General features: G+C 40.4%; 3 protein-coding genes across 5 annotated transcripts in view; 2 read left to right on the top strand and 1 right to left on the bottom strand.

The window, feature by feature from the left end:
* Positions 1 to 1,929: 1,929 nt before the first annotated feature.
* gng10 (guanine nucleotide binding protein (G protein), gamma 10) lies at positions 1,930 to 3,366 on the bottom strand. 2 transcript variants are annotated; one of them, XM_085281257.1, is made up of 3 exons: positions 3,135 to 3,366; positions 2,201 to 2,328; positions 1,930 to 2,121 (listed from the first exon to the last, which is right to left on the bottom strand). In XM_085281257.1, exons 1-2 carry the CDS (start codon positions 3,213 to 3,215, stop codon positions 2,203 to 2,205), a joined length of 207 nt encoding a protein of 68 aa, XP_085137383.1. In that variant the 5' UTR covers positions 3,216 to 3,366; the 3' UTR covers positions 1,930 to 2,121; positions 2,201 to 2,202. The 2 variants fall into 2 exon arrangements, with proteins under 2 accessions (XP_085137383.1, XP_085137382.1); XM_085281256.1 differs by having other exon boundaries at positions 1,930 to 2,103; positions 3,135 to 3,364.
* A 1,004-nt stretch (positions 3,367 to 4,370) lies between these two features.
* On the top strand, positions 4,371 to 6,685 carry nxnl2 (nucleoredoxin like 2). Its single transcript, XM_085279913.1, has 2 exons — positions 4,371 to 4,834; positions 5,673 to 6,685. Exons 1-2 carry the CDS (start codon positions 4,533 to 4,535, stop codon positions 5,839 to 5,841), a joined length of 471 nt encoding a protein of 156 aa, XP_085136039.1. The 5' UTR covers positions 4,371 to 4,532; the 3' UTR covers positions 5,842 to 6,685.
* A 2,866-nt stretch (positions 6,686 to 9,551) lies between these two features.
* The window catches only part of csgalnact1a (chondroitin sulfate N-acetylgalactosaminyltransferase 1a), a 36,530-nt gene continuing 19,495 nt past the window's right edge, over positions 9,552 to 26,586 (top strand). Inside the window, exons 1-2 of one of the 2 annotated variants that reach the window (XM_085279914.1) lie at positions 9,552 to 9,687; positions 21,224 to 22,551. In XM_085279914.1, the coding sequence (XP_085136040.1) occupies positions 21,741 to 22,551 (811 nt within the window). In that variant the 5' untranslated portion in view covers positions 9,552 to 9,687; positions 21,224 to 21,740. The remainder of the gene's footprint in view (positions 9,688 to 21,223; positions 22,552 to 26,586) is intronic. The other variant, XM_085279915.1, reaches the window with a different exon arrangement.

Genomic DNA, 26,586 nt, shown 5'->3' on the forward strand with positions numbered 1-26,586 from the left:
CCAGAAGATGGTGTAATTTCACACTTTTCCACACAATAAGTGGAGTAGAGCTGGAGAGCCAGAATTCTTGCTGATTGCCAGGTGTTCAAATACTTATGTGCAGCAGTGCTATACAAATAATGTCATAAAAATTATACAATGTGATTTCTTAAATTGTTGTTTAAATGCTGTGTGACACAGTGGGAATGCACCGACAATGTGAATTCCAGACCCCTCCATGATTTCATGATCGCAGAGTGTTCAAATACTTATGTTGCTCACTGTATATGTTTGAGTCTATATGCATAACTATGACCCTGTATGGATGAAAGAAAATCCAAAATCAATTCAAACTTTTGCACCCATTTCTTGTTTTTGTTAAAGTCATTGAAGATGTGTAATGCTGCACAATCATTCGACATTGGAAAAGAAAAAAGAATAGTTCAAAGAAATCATTAAAATCTCAAAGTTATCATGATGCTCGTGCCGTACTTTAACTCCTTTTATCACATACAGTTTAGAATCACCAATTAACCTAACAGGCATGTCTTTGGACATGAGAGGAAGGCGGAGTAGTGCAGGCACAAGGAGAGGATGCTAACTCCATACAGAAAAGCTCCAGCTAAGATTCAAACTAGGAGCCTTCATCCTGTGAAGGCATAGCACTTCACCACCTTGCCACCTTTAAATCAGTTTAAACTGGATGTTTAAGCTGGAGACATGAACTTGCAGTCAGTAGCTACAGTGGCTTGCAAAAGTATCCCCCCCCCCCCCCCCCCCCCTTGAACTTTTCCACATTTTGTCACATTACAGCCACAAACATGAATCAATTTTATTGAAATTCCACGTGAAAGACCAACACAAAGTGGTGCACACGTGAGAAGTGGAACGAAAATCATACATGATTCCAAACATTTTTTACAAATAAATAACTGAAAAGTGGGGTGCGCGTAATTATTCAGCCCCCTGAATCAATACTTTGTAGAACCACCTTTTGCTGCAGTTACAGATGCCAGTCTTTTAGGGTCTGTCTCTACCAGCTTTGCACATCTACAGACTGAAATCCTTGCCCATAAAACAATTACCAGCACTTCTAAAGCTCAGCGCTTAACACCCATTTTATTTTTCTTTTCTTTTTTTTATATAAACATATATCTACACACTGACTGTAAATACATGCTTACATATGACAATAGTGTCTTAAATCCTTTTTCTCTGACACTCTGAAATCCAGACTTCTGCCTAAATAAACTGCAAAGATACACGAGAAATGAGAACTAGGAGTTTATTTAAAGCATCTGCAGAAACCGCTAAAGCCTTGTTTGCAGAGCAAAGGTTGCTAGCAAAGGAGGCATCATGACAGGAGAGCTATTGAGACTCGCCCATGCAGCGACAGGAAAAGGAAGTGATAAGGCAGAGCTGTCTCGTGACTGGCTAGACTTGTTTTAGGGAGATTAAACAGTTTCTTGAACAATGTAGACATATAAAAAAATAGAAGTTCTGTTTTAAAATAAAATATACAAATGAACTGACTAAACAGACAACGACTTATGTAAACTGTCGCGCACAAATACAATGAACAACATGGTTTTTATATAGTTTGTAAAGCACCTTCTGCACAGAGTGCATTTATTTTATTTTATCTAAGCATTCTCTTCAGTTGGAACATCCAAAAAGTTTTAAAAGGCTCAAAGGATAAATGAAAAGTGGCATTTTGTCTTTGCAGTTTTGAACAGGAAGACCCAGTTTCCTCTCTCTGGCTGTGTTCCTGACTTAGACTGAACATCAGGAAGCGCAGACGCCACGAGATTCCAAGGCATAATTTAGAGCTCAGCAACAAACATCCGCTTTGAAAGCTTTACAGATAATCACTGTAAGACTGTTTGGTGCAGAAATGGTGTTTTCACAGCACTTTGTAAAAGCAATTTAAAAGAAAAACTGAAAAGACTGTACGTTCACGGGATGTGCTTTAATGTGTTTCACCAAAAAATTGATGATTTACAAAACTGTGTAAAAACATTTTTAGAAAAACATGAAATTAAAATCTATTACACTATTAAAAAAACAAAGCAAAATTAATATCTTCTTTGAGTGGGATGCCACTTGTATCCACTTTGTCTTCCACTGCAAAAGGTGCAAAACCTTTTATTCCACATTTGAAATCGAGACGTAATAACAGGCGTTACAAAGAAACAAAGCTGCACATTTTATGGACCCTGACCTTCACACTATGGCACAAGAGCGTGGTTCTCTGAAAGGGTTGCTGCCTGTGGGGACTCCAACCAGCAAGGCGTCTTTTCCTGCGTTCTGCAGACAATACTGCTGGAGCTCTGCAGCTGCCTGGGACACCTGGAAGCAGAAACATAAAAATACACTCAGATGGTACAACTTTGTAACTCACATAAAAGGATTAAAAAAACACACACACACAAATCAAGTGCAGGCCTTTTGTTTTCTAGGTTGTGCAAAACCAAAAACTGATATGTGTAACTGACACCCAGAGTTTTATTAGCATTTACAAGAGCAGATTTGACAAATTTATAAATTCCTTCATTTAAAAAAACTAAAACATTCATAAGATAATATAATGCTTATAATACAGAATGCAGTGATAGTAATACAATACATAATACAAAATTATAAATAGTTAAATACATTTATAGATTATTAGGGTTGTAGTTGAGGTGGCACTATTTTAAATTGAATATACTGATTACCCAGTTTATTTTTTTAAATTAAGTAATACTTAGTAAATAACCCAAATCTTAAAATTATTCACAATAAATTGGAACTTAGTAGTAAAAAAGCTAATGCAGCTTATATTTATAATCAGAAATCTTGAACTTTTTGGAGTTTTTGCATTAAAAATAATTTTTTGACTTAATGATTAATTAATGGTGTGTGTTATATTAATCTAAAGCATGTATGTATTCATTAAACTATACAGAGTGACTTTTCTGTAGTGTAATACCGTACACTGAGTGTTTTAAATAAAATAGATTAAACAATCTTATTCTAAATCTTATTCTAAAATTAATCTAGTTGCACTTTCCCAACATTCATAATGTACATATTAAACAAAATAGTTACATCAATCAACAAAAGCTAGTTTGTAGAAAGCAAGCAGTCGTGTTCTGTAAAGATGCCAGTTTTACCTTGATTCTTTCCACACTGGCCTCAAGCTTCAGTTGTTCTACCAGCCGTCGCATGTTGGATAAATTGGAATTGGAGGTCATGTTGTTTATAATTGTTTTGGGAGAGAAAAAGTCCTTGGGAAGGAAAAAGGGGGAAAAAGATGTCTCTTTAGTCTTTTGCTCTCTGCAGTTGCCTTCACTAATGGGCAGCAAATGCTGGACAGGAACAGAGTGGCCGGGTTTCTTTCCAAATGACCTCAGTGCACTCAGCTGAAGAAATAAGGAGTGATACAAACACACTGACCTCCCTGTGTACTACTAGAGACTTCATAGAAAAGTGTTGTAGAGATGTATTTTAAAAGGGAATTCAAGCTCCATTCACCCAGATTAAAAGTACTAGTATATTCAAAAAAGACTGTAGTCATTTTAATAGTGCGTTTCCTTAGAGATACAATTGAACACCCCCCCCCCCCCCCCCCAGGAGTAATGATATGGGTTTTATAAAATATAGCTTTTCTCAAATATGGCACAAATACATCTGGAATCTACCATTAAATATCTTTAATGATTTTCCCCCAATGAGGCTTAGTATTAAGTAGCTTTATGTACATAAAGGTTTACATAAAATGTTATCCAGTACATCTCTGTTATAACAGATGATGTCATTAGTGACATTATTAATGAATCCTTTCATTTTTGTTTCGTGTTTTCCTCTGTTGTGTTTTAAATTTCTCTCCCTTCTGTTGTTTTTGATACAGAAGCTCTTTTAATAAATTATTACTATTGTGAAAATGATTTATCCTTTTCTGTCAGCGTTGCTTGTATGCATTAGTACTGAGACTAAAATATACTCTATTTTCGTCGTTTGTTTCGAACATGTAAATAAAAAGTAAAATTAATGAATAGCTTTCAAAACTACACTGAAGACACTGAGAAGTGAGATGAAGTATAAACAAGTTTATAATAATTTACTGATGAGTAATTATACCCCGTTTAATGCTATTTGATCATAATTAACCTCAACACACATACGCACATGTGATTTTTAAACTTCTTTAACGTTGTCTAGTTTATAGCTTTGCGCATGCGTACACCGATACCGGAAAGCGTCACGAGACGTCGTGCTTTACCTATCGCTATGGAGTAGTTACGACAACTATGCTAACTGACTGCTTCTTAATGCAGTGTACGTGCGCGCGCGTGTGTTTTACCCACGTGGCTAATGAATTACGGCGGTTTCTGCGTCCTCATTGGTCCGCAGGTGATTATCGGGATTGGCTGTAAGCTACTTTTGCGGAAAGGTAAACGGAAACTTCCCCGGAGAGTCCACACTTCTGAGCGTTGTGTTCAAAACTCGGCAACAAATATGAGCTAAACGAAACTCTGAACAAAACTCAAAGCAGCCGGACTTCAGCAGACATGGTGGAGGTATTTTCCGGACGCACACTCCTGAACAAGGACGGAGAGTTTGTGGATCCTGAAGAGGCTCTGCGGAACAAGGTGGTGGGGATCTACTTCTCCGCGGGATGGTGCCCGCCGTGTCGGGACTTTACCCCAATCCTGTGTGACTTCTACACGGAGCTGGTGGAGGAGAGGGATCCTCCGGCTCAGTTTGAAATAGTTTTTGTGTCTTCTGACAAGTCAACCGATGACATGGTTGAATATTACCACGACATGCACGGAGACTGGCTCGCTCTGCCTTGGACGGATGATTACAAAAAGTGAGTTTCATAATCTAATATTTCACATTTGAACTTAACGTAACATAATCAGGTGTTTTATTTATCTTATACCTACACAGTGCAGTCTGTACAGTCTACTAGGCAGTGATCCAGCTTATGTAAAACGCTGATGCGCGTCACTGTCGAGGATTAGGTTTAAGCGACATCAAGTCCAGAGTGTTCTCTTCAAAGTGTCCTTTATTTGTTTATTTTGATTTCCAGATCACATGATTTGAGTTATTGGAGGGTTGCGTGACTAAATCAAAGTCAGATCCGTACACCTGTGAGTGCAAACTTTTCTCTCAAACATTTTTTTCTTAAATAAAAGCAGTTATTTATTTATTACATAGCTACTTTAAAGTCGAGTATCAAGTTGTTCAGTTTCTAATCTTGGATGGAGTTGCAGCTATTCTGTTCATTTCTTTTTCTTCCCAAAGTTAAAACTGGACTCTTTGAATGTTCTGTTTAACCATACCAGTAGTGTGATTTAAATATATTCAGCAAAGCAGATGAGTATTGAAATAAAAACATCAAACATAAAAACATCCATGTGCCATTAAGTTAGCAGCATTTGAATGCTGTATCTAAGCAAAGTGAAGCTGTTTTTCTTACATTGTGTTTAGGTGTGTTGATTAATTGCAGCCAGTAATCATCTTTTATTTGTAAAATTTGAATTTGTGAGATATCTGTAGCCACAGTTGCCATCAAACTGCGTTGTTATGTGCAAGAATCTCACATGTATTCATGGAAAACTATCAAGTGTATAATAGATTCTTTACAGTGGAAGAAGTGTCTTTTTCTAATAAAGGCGCTTCTTTGTCTTTTTGTCCTCTCGCAGTGAGTTGAAGCATCGCTACAAGATCACAGCAGTGCCCAAACTGGTGATCGTGAAGGAGAACGGCGACGTGATCACGGACAAGGGCAGGAAACAGATCCGAGACCGGGGCCTGGCCTGCTTCAGGTCCTGGTTGGACGCTGCTGAGATCTTTCAGAACTTCAAGGGTTAGGAAAATAGAGGGCCTAACGAAGCTAATAAAATCTTCCTGCTTTCCATTTCAGTGTAGCCGTCTGACAGGTCGCCAGGTCACCGGACAGCTTATGTTTCTGTTAGATGAAGATCTGCTTGTTTTTAATTCATCTTCTGCCCATTTTCCCGTCAGAGGTCGAACACCAGTAGTTAAAAATGCAATTTCAATGAAACATGAGAAAGAATAATCGTATTTAGATTCCAGTAATTCTTAAGAGCTGGTCTAATGATGGTTTTGCAGTTATTACTTGGGCATAAGGAGTCAGTCTTGTAGTGTAGTGGCCATATAGTTGGAATAATGACACCGTCAGTGATTAGACTGGATTCATCCAGTTCTTTTTGCCACTGGATGTGAAATCTGCCTGTAATGTAAAGGCTTGACTGCACAACCAAACCACGACGAGGGCAGCGCTCTTATTTTTACTCCCAATACCTGAAATGGTAAGAAATGGTAGCTGATGAAACACCTCTTTATCTATGGTAAAGAACAATTGTGAAGTAGTGGGAAAGAAACTTCTCAAATCGCAGATCTTCTGTCATCCTATGCATTAACGATAAACCCTCAGGCACGTCCGATAGAGAAATTGACCATTTCATGTGACTAATTGAAGCCAGCTGCTGCCGTTAAAGTACATGTATACAGTTAATGCGCTCTTCAAACATTTAGCCAGACTTTGCCTCTGTTAAATATGTATTTTGTTTCTATATTACTCACCTTTGTACATAAATGTAGTTCTATCTCAAGCTGCCTGTATATTTTTATATTCTGTTTTTAATGAGTTGTTAAGATGGGCTATTATTAAAAATTTAATAGAAGAAAACTATTCTGTTTTAATTATGATTATTATTACTATTTTTTTTTCAAGGTTTGATTATGTGTTGTAGTGCTGAAGAGCTGTTTGATGAACAAACAGAGTGATTCCCTTTTGCCTCATTAAACTGTGGAAAGCCCACAGGATCTGTTTCCATCGTGCTGGCACATCTACACGCATGGTCCTAATTACCTGTTTCCCTCGTGTGCGCTGACACAGCTGTTATCACTTTGTGCACGAAGCATCCAACAGACCTGGTGAATAATGATGCGTGTGCGCGGGCCATCTTCTCCAGGTCTTGTCTGCTTCTTAAAAAGAAGACAAGACCAGAATCTCAATTCTGAGATGAATTGAGTCGAGCATCCAGCGTCTCTTCAAGGACCTTTGTCAAATCTCAGAGGACTGTGCAGACCAAAAGATCTGAGTTTATTGATGCAAGTCTTCAAGGTAACATAACTCCAACTGCCACGTTAGATGGATTATTTCTTGTTAAAATATACTGCAGTTTGCATCATTATTCCTCTGGGGAAAAGGATGAAGACGGTGCATTTCCACGGTGTGCCATGTGGTGTAGCTGCAACACCATTTATGAGTGTGAAGACTGACGGTTCAGTTTCGTCTTATTAAAGGGTGTTCTCACATTTATCTGCTTATCGCGGTCAATTGATTTTTCATCCGAGTGGGAGAGATCTGAGTAATGTCTGAGTATTTATTGATCGTGTTGAGGAGTTATTAAAAAGAGAGCCACCGGCATGGGACCCTATTTACCGCTGTTCGGTCTATTTATAAGGCAGTGCGGATGAATTTTATTCATTCATATAAAATCCTTATGTCCTTTGCGTGTAAAGGCCACTCATTTCCTGGTCCTCTAATGGCAACGAAAAGTAACTTTTCTTGTAGGCTACCCGTTAAAACATTTTGCAAGTAGCCAAGGATATACATCTAAGTGTGTAATTCCTTCAAGTTCAGAGGCAAACGCTGGACTCTTCTGTTTATTAGATATCTCTAGTTTCTACTTACTTGCTCATCCAAAATTGAATAAATAACTTGTATATTAATGCAGATTATGTTTCTAAAGTGTATCTGAGTACTTCGCCACCGCTGTGTATCGATACTCAACAAGAGAACTACATTTTTACTCCAAAGACAACAGTTTTTGCTCCGTGCCTGTCACATGATTTGGGTCCTCAGAGAGCCCCTCGGGTCACTTGTAGATGAAGATGTGGGCTACACATTTGGACTTCTTGTTGGCCTTACAAATGAAAGGCAGTAGTGTTTCCTGCTGCTGTAACGGTGTCTTGAGTAACAAGGCTGTCTTTATGAGAGGACCTTGAGGGAGGGAGGCGGAGAGCTGGGCGGACCGGCGGACCTGCACGGAGAGAGCGCATCGGGGTCAAGTTGATCACATTAGCTGTCTGACTTCCGCTCATAACCTTCAAAATAAAACTTGTTTAAAAATATATATAGTCCCCCCGCCCCCCTCAAAGGTTGTTGCTAGATTTAACCTGCTGTCATTCAGATTATTCATCAATCAGTAAAGTTGTCGGATTTAAAAACCTGAGGCAAGTCAGTAAGATTAATAATTACATGATAGGGAGAAAGCTTTCTGAAGAGTTATATAATAGGGTGGCCAGAAAGGTATACATGGAAAGATGAATGAAAATGTAGACAAAAATTTTTTGTATTATCAGAGCTCTTGAGTTTAAAAACAAAAAAACTACAGTAGTGCCAGGAATATACAGATTGTTTTCCTGTTTTGAGCAATATCATAAGAAAAACAAAGCAATACGAACTCTTTTTGGTTTTCCAAACACACAGAACACAGAGAGCAACTAACAATGTCTTTCTCACTGAATGGACGGAATAAAAATAGTAAGGGTAAAGTTAAACAAGTAGACATTGCATGTGGGGGTTAATGTACAGTGAGATTTGATAAATATTTCATAATTTCATCTTTGAAAAAACCTCCAACCTTTCACTGTTAAACTGATTTTTACATGACTTAAGGCACAAAGAAGTAAGTGGACGACTAACAGAGGAGCATGATGAGACTTTTCGCAAACAGAACGCCAGTATTTTGTACTGCAAACAAGACAACTTGAGGGGAAGGAATGGGGAAAGTTACCCTATGTTAAATGCAATTTCCCCAGTTGGCTGGGATACTTTTTTTTTTTAAATCACCATTCAATTAAAAAGCAGTAGTTTGGGACACAGTCTTCATTGCTTCATTGCTTTTGTTTGTTTGTTTGTTTTTTGTTAAGTTGTTGCTGGTTTCCAGTTTCCAATCATGATGGCAACAAGCCACATCATCTCTTAATTACTAGCGGATCAGTACTTTGTTTTTAACGCTTAAGTTCAGTATGTAGCCCACTGGACTGTATTAAATAAGTCGTTTTCTTGGAAATGAAAACAACAACAACAACATTACATTGATTTAGTGGTCATTATAATGTGTTCAAAAGTTGCAAAAATAATATCATGATTCATTTCATAAATCATGACACACTGCTCTCCCAGAAGTTTCCTTTATGGGTTAAAAGTATCAGTATCGATCAGCATCGCCAATACTGGCCCTGTATTTACTTGGTATCACTTCTACTCTTAACCACGTTTCATTATCAGAAATTGTTGCTTTTAAGGATTTGTGGTTTAATTGAACAAAAATCGAATAACTAATATGAACTGGGGACCTTTGAATAAGTGCAGGTAACTATTTTCCATTTTTAGTGCTTTTATTTTTATTTCTCTTTTTAAGCTAATGTAACTGGCTTGGATGAAAAGCTTTAGCAAAGCTTGATACATAATTAGTGCATTTTATTGTGAAGGCAGCAGGCTTCTCGTGTTCCGGTGCTGTTCTCGCTGCTCCGCGGTACAAACGCTCACACCCGCTCCTGGACAACCGAAGAGTCGTCTGTGGACCGGTGGAGGGCTGCAGGACGGTTCCGCAGCACCGGGACTAAACAAACCTCCGCTCCGCTCACAGTGGACCGGACTGACGACTGCTGGGACAAGAGGTAAGTTGTCCGCATGAGAGGACGCTGAAATACAGATGTAGCCTGTCGATAGCCGTACTGTAAAATAACAAAAGCCTAATATTTTAATAGGGAACATGTGCGGAGTTATTCTCACTTATTCTCTATCAGTGCAAATTGTTAGTTTATATTTGGATTGTCTGTAATTACAGGGTTTAGCGATCAACTTTTTGTGCGTAATTACGCCCAACTTATCAGGTCATTTCCCCCCATAATGCGCTTTATGGAGATATCAGGAAGAGGCAAAGAAACGTGCAAAAATGTGTCCACAATTTTGAATTTAACTTGTGTTTGTTTTTGCAGCAGCGCCTTTTCTGACATTTAATTCATCCATCCCACACTAATATTTAATACCAATGCAGCACTAATCACTGACGGGGTCCAATCAGTGACTCATGTGTAAGGTCACTCCAGACCAAAACCACATAGAGGATCTGAACAAAACATCACCCACAATGATTTCAGCTGAGCAGACCCAGATAATAAAATTACATGCACTCAGTCAAAGTGTAGGCTTCTTTCTAACAGTATCCCACTGAATCTCACTCACTCTCTCTCTCACTCTCTCTCTCACACACACACACACACACACACACACATGCATACATCCAGTACACACTGCTGGAGGTTTTTATCACAGAAAAGGCTCTAATCCTGCTTAGTGCGCTTACTAACAAGTACCTAGCACCCTGAAATATTTGGTTTGCATGCTGGCAGAGTAGATTGTTTTTTTTCCTCAGACTTGAAGAGTGAAACTTGAGGGATTACTCAGCGTGTGAGTTTGTTTGGCAGGCAGACCGTGTGTGTGTGTGTGTGTGTGTGTGTGTGTGTGCTACAGGTCTGTCATGGTGTGCACTTTTTAAAAGCTGATGTGACAATAACATCAGCTTTTATGTGTTAAGTGCACGTCTGTGAATGTTTACAGTTTTGCTCTCCCATGCTGCACCATCGTGTTTCACATTTCAGACAACAGTGTCGTGCGGGATAATTAGCCATTGACATTTCAAATGCTCTGATGTAACATCCCTGCAGCACAGTGACAAATGAGATCTGATGATATTACAGTCACCCTCGCTATGTGTCTTTTGATTCTTTCAGATGGTTCCAGTCTTGAGAAAACTATTGAGTTAAATGCAGATCGCATAAATGGCACTGATTTATCGCCCTGCGTTGGTAGGGCCGGCTGACAGTTAACAGTATAAATTATCAACAGCAGATGGTGGAGCTGGTTTGGTAGCAGTTAAAGAAACCTGTTGTAACCCCTTAAAGCCAAACCACAAGCCTTCACCTTAGCCTTGCTGCGAGGTTAGAGTTGAGAAACGTCTGATGGTAATTTCTGTTCTGCGGTGTGCGGCTTCAGGGAGAACAGGGAAGTCGTGAGTTTGCCTCATAATTGTTTAGTTTTTTTTCCCATTGCACAAGAAAAGCAACGGTGAATGCGCTGCAGGTGTTTCTGGTTGAGATGAGCAGGTGTAAAAAAATGTGGATGCGCCGGATTTCTTCATTTTCTGTCAGCTTCAATTGTTTGCCGTCTTGCCATAAGCTGTTGTCATCTATTTATAACTGTCCACCTGCAACCGTCACCGTCAACAGCGGTAAGACCCGTGACACAGGGAGTGTCTCACTGTGTAAACCACGATTTATTATATTACATCGCGATTATGCAGAGGCTTACTGTGCCCTCTATGAATTGGATTGCGGTTTTCATTGTGCTTCTGTGGATGAGTTACTGCTGTCTCAGAAAGGGCAAATTAGCGGGCAATGTATATATGTGTATATAACCATCCATCCCTTTCCTTAACTGCTTATCAGATCCGGTGTTGCACTGGCTGGAGCCTCTCCTGTAATAAGGTGAAAGGCTTGCTGCTGCTGGCCGGCAGGAAGGGTGGGGGGGGGGGGGGACAAGTGCGTCAGATATCAGTGTGTTAGTCTGTACCATTAATTCCCCTATTATAAGAGGTCCAATTGCACTAATGGACATTTCACATTCATAAAAAGCAGGAAAAGGTTGAAATTTCTGACATCAGTGAAGCAGAATGTGGGAAGTAATTCGATTTTTTATTTATTTATTTTTTTTAACTTAAGAAGTGTCTGCTTTATTTTCAGAAGAGTTGCCACTCTTTATTCCCTGCTGCAATGACCCATTTTCCCCATGGGGACCATTAATGTTTAATCTGATCCAATCTAACCTAACCGTGAAGAAATGGAGCACTTGAAGAGAGGGAAAGCAGGGGGCGGGGTTGGACGGTGCATGTTAACACAGACACTTGTAGTGAAGTAGAGGCGTGTAGGCTTTTTCGTTGTTTTCGTTTTTTTTAAAGGGCCTTCCAGATGGCACGCCGACTGGAAGGATCCGGAGAAACCGGCCCCTAATGAATGGGAGGGAGAATCACCTGAGGGGACAAGAAACATCAAAGAAAGCTTTCTCTCACCTTCCTACCCTCAAACAGACTCTTTTAATCCCGACTTTTTCCTCTCTCTGCTTCATTTTCTCCTTGCAGCATGTATCTCATCTACTCGCTTAATAGTTCCCCTCGAGTTATCTGAGGATATAGTTGTCAAACTCACCACCCACTTTCTTTCCCCACTCGTTTTCAAATTTTATCTTAATTAATCTCTCCTCCTCTCCTTTCCTTTCCTCTCCTCTGCTGTCCTTCCCTAGAGGATGTTCCCCAATTTTCCAGTAAGATAGCCAGAGGGCAGGTTCAGACAGCACTGTGTGAAAAGAAGACATTCAGTGAGGCCAACAAGCACACAAACACATTAACATCCCTGCCCTGCACGGTAACAAGTATACCACTCGGCAGAGGCTTCAGAGCTAGGATGAAGGAGAGGCAGACAGTATGGAGCAGAGTTTAAGCATGCATGCTTCTGTGGTTTGTACGGTTGCTTGTAGACATCTCAGGGGTCAGTTACTCACAGACAGTTTATGTGTATGGAAGGAAAGGGCCGAGGTAGGAGGAGAAGGTTGTTTTTAAAGGATTAATATTCTCTCATATGAACGTGCTTTACAGATGAGTATATGAAATGATGGGACTTAGAGGAAGATTTAAAGAACGCAACATTTTTTGCAACCACTCATAATTGTATATGGTCAGTAAAAAGCATAGCAATATACTGAATTTTCTGATTTATTTATTTGCATACAGTAGATAAAGCTATTGCTCCTAGCTGGCCCTGGAAGCCTGCCTGTGTTGTGAGATTCCTGTTTTTTGCCTTCAATATTTAGTTTTGCTCACTGCAGCGCCAAATGTGATGGGAGGAGTGGGCACGGCTGCATCTGGGTGGGTTTACTATGAAGGGAGTTGAACACAGCCAGGCTTCCTTTGTATTAGCTGGCTCGAAAAATACCAGTCAGAGATAAAAGTGGCTGCTTTGCAGGTCATGTGGCTCTTCTTCCGCACAAAGTGATTCCTATGAGTGCACCCACTCCAATCGGGGATGACGATGATAATAAAATGGTGATAAAATTCTATAAAGAACAGTAATAACACAAAATTAAAATATGACACGTTTGCAAATAAGGCGAGAAAAAAACTGTTAATTTGGAATTTAAAGCACAGAGCGGTAAACATTTTAATTAATTTATCGCTGAGCGCCCTCTCAGTGCTGCTGTTTATTTCTGAGATGACGACTGCTCATTAGAGCCCTGAAACTTTAAACTGGATCCATTTAAACATTAATGGTTGTGTATCCTGATAACAGAGACGTTAGCTTCCCGGCACAATATAGGGAGATAAATTTTATGACTTGATAGACGTGTTGTGTGTTCCGGTAGCTGCAACTCCAGCAGTGTGAAAGAAGCTTAGAAGCAGATTTTTAAAAAAATATATACATATAAAAACATTTATACATTTTCCCAGTCACCAAATAATACAACACACAGTTTGCACTAGTGTAACTTTCCAGCTTGGTTTAATTTGTGACGTTAGTAAAAGCGGCTTAACAATTTGCACATGTAAATGTACTCGCCCATTAAGGAATCGATATTGGACTCAACAAATGCTGTAAATAAAAGAATGAAATTAATGCAAAGTCTGACCATAGTTTGCTCCCTACCAGCTTATGTGTTCACCATAAGTTACCAGTTGGTGATTTAGGTAAAAAGAGAGCCACATGACACAGGAAACTCTGACTTTAAGCTAAACCATTAATCTTGCTTCTTAGTACACCCCTCTAGGATTCACATGGTATCGTGCTTGTGACTGTTTGTGTAGGTATTTGACTGCACCCACTGAAGGATTCTGGGCATGCAACCTACACAAACTTGCTTGTGTGCAGAGAAAGAAACCAACCGGATGTAGCTCGACATGGATTATATGACGTGAAGAAATGCAATCTATGATATGTTCAAGTTGAACGCTGATTATCTGAAAAGATTATTATTATTTTTTTTATCATTTTATCTTGAAGACGTCAACTTGGATCCACTCTTTGAAGCTTGCCTTTCTTTCTTATTGTGGTTTAGTAACAGTGCAAATAGATAAATGAATCACTTAAAGCACATTTGTTAATGATTAATAGCTGATTAAAAAAAAAAAAAAGTCCACTAGGTTCACCAGTGTATGAATGTGTGTGGGAATGGGTGGATGACTGGATGTGTAAAGCGCTATACAAATACAGGCCATTTACCATTTTTACAAGAAACAGTCGATCAGTCACAATCCATACAGTTATCTCCAGAGAAGTTGCCGGCTGGGTGGCAAATTTGATTGGCTGACTGGCCAAAAAAACCAAAAAAAAACCAACAAGAGCTCTGCTGGAGGACAGTTTATGCATCAGAAACTGTTCAGTAATCTAAAAAATTGTTTTATAGATTGTTTTGAGAGATATTGCCGTCTGTTAAAATAACAAACCTCGGAAATATTGGAAAGTCTGGCGCTTGACTGTTTTTGTGTACAGCCGGCATTCTCTGTTTTCTCAGATTATACTGTGCTCACCTTTGTTCTAGATTGTATTATTGTTAATTTAAAAAAAAAACCCAACAACTTTGCGCACCTTTTCCCGTGCTGCAACACATATTTTGGACACTGCCCTCTAGTGACAATTAATAGCTGAAACATGTAGACAACAGTTGCGTGCAGGCTCTGTGTAGACAATCACATAGGTGTGATTGTAGAGGCAGAGCTGGACTTGACCAGAGGCTCTGTAGCCCCTCCTGATATGTCAAGTCATTACACTCAAGCTGTGACCTCTGAAGTCACGGGAAGTGGCATAATTTGCAGTTCCCTAAAGGTGAGTGGGTTGTAATCTTCAGTGTTTAAATGACGGCGTGTTTGGAGCCTGTTACAAAACCAGTTTTGATATGATAAATAGGCATGAAAAAACATGCAAAGACAGAAACCCCCCAGCATTTGATTCAAACCCAGGACCTTTTTACTGTGAGGCAACAGTGGTAACGACTCCACCACTGTGCCTCCCTACGTCTAGCCCGCTTCTTTAAATTGTTTTAAGGTTTAAAATGAATGCATAACTCAGGGCGCGGCCACTTTGAATAATTCACGAGTGCCATTTTTCTTTGTTTGGGGATTTGTTTTTGAGCTGCTTCCTATTTGCCAAAATTAGCATTGCACAGTGAAGGACAGATAAAGGAACTAAGCTAGAAAGCCAGTGCTGTCATGAGCTGAGAGCATGAAAATATGGTCACATCTACTTTCCAAACCCAACATGGCACTAGGCAAAACAGCTGGGCTTAAGATGGGAGTCCACAAACTGTGGGGTGACGTCACTTTGGCGACATCTATCTTTCTCTCATAATCATGCAATCTGTGCTGGCATTCCTTTTATATCTTCAGTCTGGCGCTGCCACCATCCCCACTGATGTCTGTGGGGGAGTATAAACAAGCACATCTTGAAAACAGCTGAATGCGAAGTAGGGTGAGTATTGAAGTCTCTTTTTCAGAGACTAAGATTTATGAACAGTTTGCTTGTTTGTTTGTTTAGTAAAATGTGGTTTTTCAGAGCGTGTTCTGGCATGAGCATGTTAAGATTTCCCCTCATGTGCACTGTAGATCTGAAAACGATCAAAACCCAAAATGCACAAAGTAATGGAAAACAGTGGCTGCCATGAACAGGAGAGAAAAAATCTACAACTTTGAAGTGCAACTATATAATAATTCAATAGGAGATGCAGATATGAGAGATAAAAAGCTTAAATGTGCAAAAGTGCTGATAAAATCCTGAACAGTATAAGTACAGTGTCTTCTGTGTGTTTCTGCTTTACAACCACCCCGCCTGATTTTCCAGGCCATTGCACTCTCTTTCACACAAACACTCACACCCTTTGAAAAGATGCATATACTGTGAATTCCCAGTGCATATGTTTTTATGAAAGAGCGGTCTGATGGAGACAACAAAGACAGTCTGCTCTTTAAAAATGACAGCAGGGATTTGTCGCGATGTTGCGGTCACGAGGTTGCTTCTCAAATGCCTCAGGCACTTAAAGGTTGGCCTGAAGCACAGAGAGGGGCACACAAACAGAGATATGCTGTCACCTGCGTGTGATTTCTGCTTCACAAGTGTGACTGAGACTCACAAAATGGGGCAACGGACAGAGAAGAAATTCATTCTTTCTCTTCCCCCCCCCCCCCCCATTTTTTTTTCTAAGTGCAAACTCCTGCAGCTTCAGCTACTCTCTCAATACTCGTTGCTACACTTTGCTCACATGTTATCTCCTCTCTGACTTATTTTCACAAAGATGAGCACAACACTTCTAACAGGTGTCAAGAGGAAGACAATATTTTTGATGCACAGATGCGCCTATTTCAGTAGAAGCACACACAGTGAAACAAACAGGCATAAATCCCCTGGGGACAGGAAACAGCAGCGGGAGGGGAGGAAGTGATTTTAGCGGCTGACCCAGATGCTGCTGCTGGGAATATCTCTGGTCACCAAATACTAAATCATTCTTTTTCTCGGTCCTTACTTTCTTTTCTTTGTGACAGGCAGATTATTTTTCCGCTCTCTACTGGATGTCTCTCTGCATCTGTGTTTCTATTTCCGGCATATCTAATAATGGGGACAGCACATTTATCAGCTGCGACATCTCAAAAAGTGAAGAAATGTAATGTGTTGGTAAACAAACTAGCGTTCGTATTGCCTGTAGATGTATTTGATGCATTCTGCAAAAGAAACGTGGGAAAAAGATTTCTCAAAAGAGTAGCTCAGTGTACTATGAGGACTGAAACAACCATCAGGAAACTGTTATCAGGTGTTGGCCCTGCCAAGCACTGACTTAAAGGTGGAGGTTGAAGAGACACGGTGGCAGAGAGAAAACACAGGAACTATTGTGGTAAACTTCACGGCAGGTTTGTTTTTTGGGCTGTTGAAATTGATTTATACTGAGAATCTGATCAGTTTATATGATTTCCTTTCTGAGAAACAGTATGTTTGGATTTACGGTAGATGCAGACATCTGTGGTTTTCAGGTCTCTGAAGGATCTCCACAACAAAGTTTTCTGCTAGCACAGACGAAAACTTTAAATCAAGTTAGAAATGTTTTTGAATCTATAGCCACACCTGCACTCAAGAGTACTTGAGGCTTTACTTGGCTAAGGGATTTGAAGCTTGAAGTGCTAACACAAGAATCCTAACAGCATCAGTGGTGATATGCTCCTTTTAAACACATGCAGTCATGTCAATTCCCTTCAGTTTTATTTACGTAGCGCCAAATCACGGCAACAGTCATCTCAAGGAACTTTATATTGTAAGGTAAAGACCTTACAATAGCACAAAGAATACCCCAGCATTCAGATGACCACCTATTAGCAAGCATTGAGTGACAGTGGGAAGGAAAAACTCTCCTTTTAACTGGAAGAAACCTCCAGCAGAACCAGGCTCAAGGAGGGGCAGGCATCTGCCGCACCAGCTGAGGGTGAGGGGAGTAAAACGGGACAAAAGACATACTGTGGAAGAGAGGTGGAGATCATAATGCCTAATGATAACTAATGGCAAAGTGAAGAAGAAAGTTTTTCAGAGGACTCTGTGCAGTCCTGTCAAACTTTCAATTTATCCTTAACTGCTTTCATAGAAATTAAGAGGATGAGTAGCAGCCAAGTGCTGCTACTACTTGATTAAATGAACATCATTAGATAGACTCACACTGTATCTGTGAGTCTATCTCTGCAAAAACATTTGGTGGTTTTTTGCTGGTGTGATATTGTGACATTGTGTTAACACAATGTCACAATATCACAGTGGACCTGACCCTGCAATACTCGGAGAAACTGCAGAAAGTCCAAGAGCTGCATGCCAAACTCTGCATGCCTCAGTTAGCATGTTACATGTTTAAGTTCAGGACAGTACAATTAGAAAAAGACTGAACAAGTATGGCTTGTTTGGACGGATTACCAGAGGACAGCGTCTTTTGTCTAAAAAGAGGATCGCAGCACAGCTTAGCTTTGCAAAGCTGCAAAAGAACAAACCACAAAACCTAAGAGATCTATGCATAAACGGATGTCCACAAACCTCAATGGACTGAAGCAACGCTTTAAAGAAGAGCAGGCTAAATTTCCTCCAGAGCCTTAAGAGAGACTGATAAAGTCGCACAGAAAATGATAAATGATTGCATTAAGTAAGTAAAGGTGCTTCTACTTTCTTTTTCACAGGCCTGAATAATGTCTCTCACTATTTTACCATAGCTTGTTAGCACAGATGTAGCACATGTCAGACACATTGTGAGAATAAACATTTTATGAGCATGCGTTTACTTTAGTGCTAGATGGTAACAGGAAACTATATGCCTATAATTATTTCTCTGCGGTGTTCTTGTGTTGAGGCCACGGCTATCCCCGTGGGGAGTCAAATAACCAGGGCTGAATCAATTCATTCATTCCGGTGGGACTCGGCGGTTTGACTGCAGGACTCTGCTTATAAATCAAAGTTACACCAGCCTTCTTTGCAGTGATGAATCTTTCTCACATACCTTTATGACTTGGAATGACCACATTGCCATAGACAACATATACTTTTGTTCTGTCAGGGGTACATTTGCAAAGGTTTCAAGAAGCTGAACCAAACTAAAATAGCGCAGGGAGAGAACAATCACCCCAGCCTTAGTCAGCTGATGGCTCAGTTGACGATAATCAATCTGCATGCTAACCTAATCACCTGCTGGCTGTAGCTTCATACTCTCCTCCCACCACGAGCTTGCATTTGACAATGCAAAGCAGCGCATTTGTTCCTCAGTAAAAACGGGAAATTGACCATCACAATGCCAGACCCAGGCACACGCTGTAATTCGTGTGAATGGCTTGTGATCACATTTACTGGCATTAGTTCGAGCGCAACTGTGCTACAGGAAGTCAAAATCATCTGGAAAAACCAATGTAATTATTTAGAGGAGGTTCCCTGCAACTCTCAGCTAATGAGAAGCTTTTGTGAACGAGCCAAAATGAACTGATTAAACTGCCATTAATGTCATGCCACATGTTTTGAAGATCCATGGCTCCATATAATGATATCATGAGGACTTTTTCTGTAATTCAAAGGACGATACTCGATGTGAGGAGCCGCAGCACGCTCTCCAGCACTAACTCAGCCACTTTTCCCCGAGCGTCCTCTCCTCAAACATTTTTTTAAGTCAGCAGCGGAGGTCCTGCTGGAGAGACGCCCTGTCTGTCCTGATTCAGCCATCTGTTAGAGCACAGTCCAGTATTCACTTCTGCCATATACTAATCCTTTCATTACGCTCAGCTTCAGGCTGTCCTGTCAAAGAGCTGACTGTGTGGGGAGTCAAGAGAGACCGGGACTGATACACAGAGATACATTTACAGATACATACAGGAACACTGAAACACCTTCCCACAAGAACATATATATGCATAGAAACGCACACAAAACGTCTATTTATGCTCAAGACTTGCATTCAGACATCCAGATACACCATACTGCTGCTCACCTTTCCCACGCAGAAGACATAAAGTACAGAGTTATCGCTTAAACTTTACAGCTTGTTGTTCACCACTTAGTTTTACTTTGTGACGTTTGACGTTTTTGGATTACCACAAAACACAAAGCACGTCTGGTGCTGATCATGTCAGTGGTTGTATCTGCATTTGGCTGGTAGCGGTGAATGTTTGTCTGTTGTGTAAGATCAATTTTGTGCTGACTAAATGTTCTAACATGGCTAGATCAAGTCTTTTTGGGATGACGGTTCCTTTTTTGGGACAAGTTGTTATTTTACCATCTGTGCCAGACAAAAAGTCATAAGATCATCACTTTTATTACAGTTTTTCTTTCGTAACATAAATCGATGGGATATTCTAACCAAGCCCACAAAATTTGTTCTAAAACGGTGGTCCAAACAACTAACGTTGCTATCCACAAAGCCATCCCAGTAAAAATGCTGCTCAAGAGCTTTTGTGAGGAAAGTTTAAATATAGTCCTCGAAAAAAACAACAATGCATAACCCATCATTCAGAAGCATGTCGAGGCAATAACATGGACTAATGGTTTTCTATATGGCTATCAGTCTCTCACATTGCTATAAAGGAAATTTGAACCACTTTTCTTTACAATGTTGCTTGTTGAGTTTTGCAAGCATTCATTAAATACATTTATTTGTCTTTGAAGGGCCTACTGCGGCACCTCAGTCCAGGTGAGGTCTGGACTTTGACTGTGTCATTGCAACACCTTGATTCTTTTCTTTTTTCAGCCATTCTGTTTTAGATTTGCTGCTGTTCTTTGTCCTATTGCATGACAATTTTGTGCCAGTTGACAAATTGTCACATGGATGGCCTCACATTTGTCTCCAGATCTCCAGATCCACATTTGCCAAATGGTGGACAAACCAGACATCTTGTGGTTAACTTTAACATGAACATGTTAAATGAGGACTGCAGAGTCGGAGATGTAGCTTTTTGATTTTTTGCAGTTTGTCTGAGCATTGCATAATCTGAGCTTTATGCCAATAAGTTCATCAATTGCATCAACAGCACCGGGCTGATAATAACTCTTTTAATTCATATGGAGAAAGTAAGGGTGTATTTACTTTACTGTCTTTATTGCATGACTGTGGAAACATAAAGAGCAATAATATGACACTACAGTCCACTTCATGTGCACATACCAATACACACACTGCAGGTACAAATAGCTGCATAGGTGTATACATATTTTCCTCTCTATTCCCTGATCTCTCTCTCTCACTCACACACACACACACACACACACACACACACACACACACACACACACACACACACACACACACACACCTTAGCACATATGAACTATAACTTCTGGAGTTTCAAGCTCACGCTCCCTTACTTACTGCGTCATATCTTCAGTGACAACATTGTTTTCCAGGAGCTTTAGTCCTGAGGCAATGCTTGGTTTGGCAACTTCTTGCCACCCTAAAACTAATATGTCAGAGTAGCCTGGTCTATTTCTGATTCAGTGCATATTTAAAGACACACCCTCCAGTGTTTAGAGAAAGCTGGTGCACGTCAAAATGTTAAAAAGAATTGTTTCCAATAACTGTCCTTTCTGTCTCTCTCCTTTCTGTTTCCTTTGTCAGGAAAACAGCTTTGGAAAAAAAACAAACAGATGACTACTGAGGATTAGAGTTCTATGAATTTTTTTTCTTCTTTCTTTCTGCATCAGTCGCATTTGTATAGGAGACTATTTGGCTGAGCATTCGGATACTGGAAGGAGGACAGGAAGAGGACAACATGGACTTAGTGGGAGAGTCAGAGCAAACAGATGAGTCACTTATGAGTGACAGATGATGCAACAGTGTCTGGAACAGTTTCTTCTCACAGACCATGGAGCTAATTGGACCAAGAGAAAGGAAGAAAGTGTTTTTTCACAAGTGTCTGCCTTTTTTCTTTTTTTTCCTTTATTTTACCAGTGACACAACAGTCTCAGGCAGTTGGGAACCAATGACCTAATTCAAATTAAATGACCTCACACTGATATGTAGCCCGCCTCCTCACCGGGTGATGGAACATAAACACAAGTCAGACATCATTAAGGCCAGAGTGTGTGAGGTTACATGATACCTCTGTGGGTTTAACCAGGAGGAGTGAGTTTTGATGTTGCGTGCAGTGATGTTACGGCGCGGACTACTGTTGTGGGTGTCCCGTGTCGGGGGGCTTCTGGTGCTCCTCTGCTGCTCACTTTCGCTCCTTTATGTGATGAGATGCAGCCCGCCATACTCTAATGACCCTCCACTGAGTCATATATTACCCCACGCTGGATCTAATCATCCCAGCTTGGGAGGCACGAGGCCGGAGACCGGAGCGGGAGCCGCTGGGGTCGGAGGAGCTGGGCCTGCCCACAGCGGCGGTCCTCCGAGTGCCCACTCTTACCAGGTGCTCCTCCAAGAACGTGAGGAGCAGCACCGCCTCCACATCTCCTCCTTGAAGAAACAGATAGCTCAGTTGAAAGAGGCATTGCAGGAGCGCAGTCAGCAGTTGAAAGGAGTACAGGAAAGCCTGAAAAGAGCCAATGGAGGCCCAGCAGAGGGGCAGGAAGGAGGCGCTGCCTCACAAGGAGGTGGTGTTGGAGAAGCTCAGGTAGCCAAGAGCCAGCCGGCGGACCTACAGGAGTTCCTGAAGGCCCAGCTGTCAAAAGCTGAGGTGACCTTCGGCATCAGGTTGCCCAGCGAGTACGCTGTAGTGCCATTTGAGAGCTTCACCCTGCAAAGAGTATACCAGCTGGAGATGGGGCTGACACGTCATCCGGAGGAGAAGCCTGTGAGAAAGGACAAACGAGAGGAGCTTGCGGAGGTCCTAGAGACGGCTCTGCATAGCCTCAATACGCCTTCATCTGAGCAGGACCGCAGGAGTGCAGTGGAAAAGGCCCAAGCTAGCAAAGTCTACACACCATCTGACTTCATAGAAGGTGAGAGTATGTTAAATCTCAACCCAATCTCCTGAAATATGTGTTTATCTGCAAATATTTTATCAAAGGTAAATGTGTATGGTATCAACAGAAGCATCAAAGTCTCAGCTTAAAGCTTAAAAGTTGCACCTTTTGAAATGTGTTGGTTGCAGCGGTATGGCACAACTTTTACTTGAAGGGTGAATGTTTCTACTTCAAGTTTCACTACAGCTCAGAGTGTTTGCAGACAAGGCGGCGTCTTCCACGCAAGCTACAGAGCAGCCAAAGCAATCATAAGGAGGTTTTTGTTGTAGCACCTTCTTTGCACCCAGCAACCAACCAATACCAGTGACAAATACCCACAGTGCATCGCTGTAAAGGATAGCGCCACACTGGATTTGTAATGCAAGATAATATGAGGGCCAGCAACACAATAATCATCCTATTTTTTTATTGTTATGTAATTGTATTTGAATGTGCTAAATTGCCCTGCTACTGTTGGCTACTGGGATATTGTATAACTAATATATAATTAAGTTTCTTAAGAGCTACTTGGTTGTGTTCTGCCGCTGATTTCACTCTTTGCCTTTGAATTTAACAAATTACACATTAAATAATTAATAATAATAGAATTAAATGCATATTTCTTTTTGACACTGTGTTAAATCTAAACTCCACTAACCACATTTGTTTTACTGTCAACAGCGTTTCTCCTCAGAACACAATTACTCTAATATCTTCTGCTATCTTGCTTTACCTTTCTCTCCTTTTCTTTTGTCAACATGAATCCCTGGAAGGTCAGAAATATGTGTATTTGTGTAAAACCACAGTCATTATATCCTCCTAGTTTGTTCTTCTGCAGCTATGATCATAACCTCAGGAAATGAGCACAGCTGCTGCTCAATCACAGCGCAGGATCTCTTCAGACACGGTGTTTTAGTGTGTGTGCCTACTCTTTGAAGGTCACTATCTTCACTGTGTGAGTGGGTGGAGGTTTTAAAGAGAGTGATGGGGCACCTAGCTCTGTAGAAATGAGCCAAAGGTCACCATGTGGAGCTCCATGCATCTGTGTTAGCTTGTGCGTGGTCCTGTGCAATCTAGGTCTGTGTTTATGTGGTTGTGGCTTTAAAGGATGTGCGTGCATTTGTGCATCTGTTTGTGTTCACGCAAGTGGTCTCCACATTTCTTTAAGTCAGCAGCAGGGAAATGCAGTTTTTTTGAAATGAAATGGAGACACTCGCTCACATCTCTTGGGCTTTTTTCCCTTTAATGGGCTTGGACATCGATTTTAGGTGATTCTCGAACAAACAACGTTTTATCCAACCAGTCAGACAAGTGAAAGCCAGTCTAGATAGCCAGACTAACACAAGCATCTTTGGGGAGTTTGAGGGCTGCATTAGCAATCTAGTGAGCTGAAACTGTACACAAACACTAGAGGTATGCAAAATGAACTTGCCAGCAACTATGTTGTGGCCTTAGAAAGAGAAAAAGAAGTGCAGTTAGACTAAAAAGACAGAGACAGGAAGTGGCGGCACTCAGTCTAAATAGTTTAACGTATTTACTAAATGAAAGATTATGGTGTCCCTTTGGGAAATGAGGCCTTGGCTCACAGGAAGCAGGCCAATTTAACAGGAAGGCCTTAATTCAAGCTGCTATTAGGCAAAATCTATGGCCGCAGAAATCCCTCTGTTCTCTTCTTCTTTTGACATCAGTAGTATTTTGACTCTCTTCCATCTGTCTGTCTGTCTTCTGTCTTTGAACACCAAATGCCTCTTTGCAGGAATGAGTTTTTTCGCATTCCAATTTCCAATTTTTTGTTCCACTAGCCTCATGGGGTATGTTTGCAAGCAGTAATCTGTTAGTAATGTCAGAGTAATTGGAAAACAACCTCTCTATGGGGAAACAAGCTGACATACAGCGTCCATCAAGATAACTGACAGACACCGTGGAGAATATGTGTGGTTTACGTGGCCTCATTGCCTTATTTTTTCCACACAAATCATATCAGTCCAGTAAAGAAAGTATTGATGACAGAGATGATATTTGTAAAAAATAGGATTCCATGAAAAAAAATGAAATATTTTACATTTAAAAACTAGAGATGGAAAAATATTTTACTTAGCGCACAGAATTCTTATGGGGAGTCAAAAGAAAGATGCACTGTGGAGAAACCAGGAAAACAAAATTATTACGTGAACTCAAGAACAAAAATTAAAATCTGCCTTTGATTCTGGATTGTATTATATTGTCAGCAGTTACATTAGAAGTGTGATATCACTCTTTTACCTGAGGGATGAACATAGAGCTAGAGCCATTTCCTGTTAGCTAAGCCTAGCTTAAACACACACACAAAAAAAAGGTTTTTAGAAGTGCTCCCAAGACTCCAAATGACCTCAGCAGGTAGAGTCTGCTCTGACCCTTATCCTGTAAAGAGCATCGGTGTGCTCCAGTCTAGTTTATTATTCAGGTGAACACCCAGCTACCTAAAAGAGTCCACTATCTCAGTATCCACTCCCTGGATGTTCACCGGTGTCAGTGTGGTGGGTCTGCGTCTCCGGAAGTCCACCACCAACTCCTTTGTTTTCCTGGCTTTGATCAGCAGGTGGTTATGCTGACACCAGTCTACAAAGTCCAGAGTCCACTGTCTGTACTCTGAGTCGTCCTCACCTGTGATGAGGCCGACTATGGCACACTAGCTTCAAAATGTGGCCTCCTTGTTTGAGGCTTTATAATTTACAACTTACCCTCCTAAGTTTTTTTGTGAACTTCAATCAAACCTGGTAATTTACTTTAATAAGCAGACAGATTCCTATAAATATGACACTTTTTTCAGTACATGCTTACATCAGTAAAATTACCCCAAAAAAACAGACTTTAAATTAATATAAATGTAAAATAACATGAAACTAAATAAACATTTTTTTAAATTGAGAAAAAAAAAAAAAGCTAAGCCTAGCTTAAACACTGCAAGCAGATGATAATGGCAAATCAGCAGAGAAACAAAAACAGCTTTCAAATAATTGAGAAACTGAAATGAAAATTATTTAAATGAGTCCCGCAAATTCTTAATGTACAGGGTGGGCTATTTATATGGATACACCGTAATAAAATGGGAATGGTTGGTGATATTAAAGTCCTGTTTGTGGCACATTAGTATATGTGAGGGGGCAAACTCCTTAAGATGGGTGGCCATTTAGAAGTCGGCCACCTTGGATACAACGTGGATAATTTTATCCTTTCATGAGTTATTTACAAGTTTCTCTTTGTTCACAGCCATTGACATGTTGAAGAGGTTAACACGTGAGGAGCGGATCGAAATTGTGTTGATATCTGGTGAACGCAGTAACCGGTTCACAAAAGCGCCCCTCTGACAGCTAAACCCATCTGTTCTCTGATTGGATTGTTACATTTGTGATTGACGTGACATTGACCAATCAGATGAAAGGAAGAAAAATAGGGTCAAAATTCATACTTGTAACTTGCAGGGTTTTTTTTGGCTAAGTCCACACACAAATCTTTTTTACGCACACACAAATTTTGTTTACACATACAAATCCTGATTTACAAGTACAAAATATTTATGACCACATTTTGAGCCCATAGATTCTGGGAAACGCAGTTTTCTAATGAAAAATACCTGTTAAATGCTCCCTTTTGGCAGAAAATTAAATCTATAATTAACAGCTCTCACTAAACATGTGGCTAACACTTAAATCACTTACAAAATAACCAAAATGCTGTTATCAAACAATACATGTACATGGTCCAGTAAGCTGGGGTGTTTACATGATATTCAACTGGTACTAAGATGCCCAAGGTGTGTCAAGAAACTAGGCCCGAGGACCGTTATCCACCATCTGTCTGAACCTTTGATAGAAGACAAAAACCTTCGAAATTCTTACCCTGCCATCTGAAAGTCTCAGCAGAAATCGAGGCACCACACTGGGTAGTCTTTTTCTAATCTTATTTGTCCACTTTTGGTGAGCCTGTGCCAACTGCAGTCTCAGTTTACTTTTCTTACCTGAAAAAAGTGGTATGGATCATCTTGAACATGTT

Source organism: Mchenga conophoros, linkage group LG7, assembly GCF_057382185.1.
Source record: "Mchenga conophoros isolate Kocher_MC1m ecotype Shallow Benthic linkage group LG7, M_conophoros_male_GT1.1, whole genome shotgun sequence".
Classification (NCBI taxonomy): Eukaryota; Metazoa; Chordata; class Actinopteri; order Cichliformes; family Cichlidae; genus Mchenga; species Mchenga conophoros.

Coding starts and splice junctions, on each gene's coding strand:
- gng10 (XM_085281257.1), bottom strand. CDS start 3,215: ATGACCTCCAATTCCAATTTATCCAACATGCGACGGCTGGTAGAACAA. Junction 2,329..3,134: donor CCAGTGTGGAAAGAATCAAG/GTAAAACTGGCA, acceptor TTCTGCTTCCAG/GTGTCCCAGGCAGCTGCAGA.
- nxnl2 (XM_085279913.1), top strand. CDS start 4,533: ATGGTGGAGGTATTTTCCGGACGCACACTCCTGAACAAGGACGGAGAG. Junction 4,835..5,672: donor TGGACGGATGATTACAAAAA/GTGAGTTTCATA, acceptor GTCCTCTCGCAG/TGAGTTGAAGCATCGCTACA.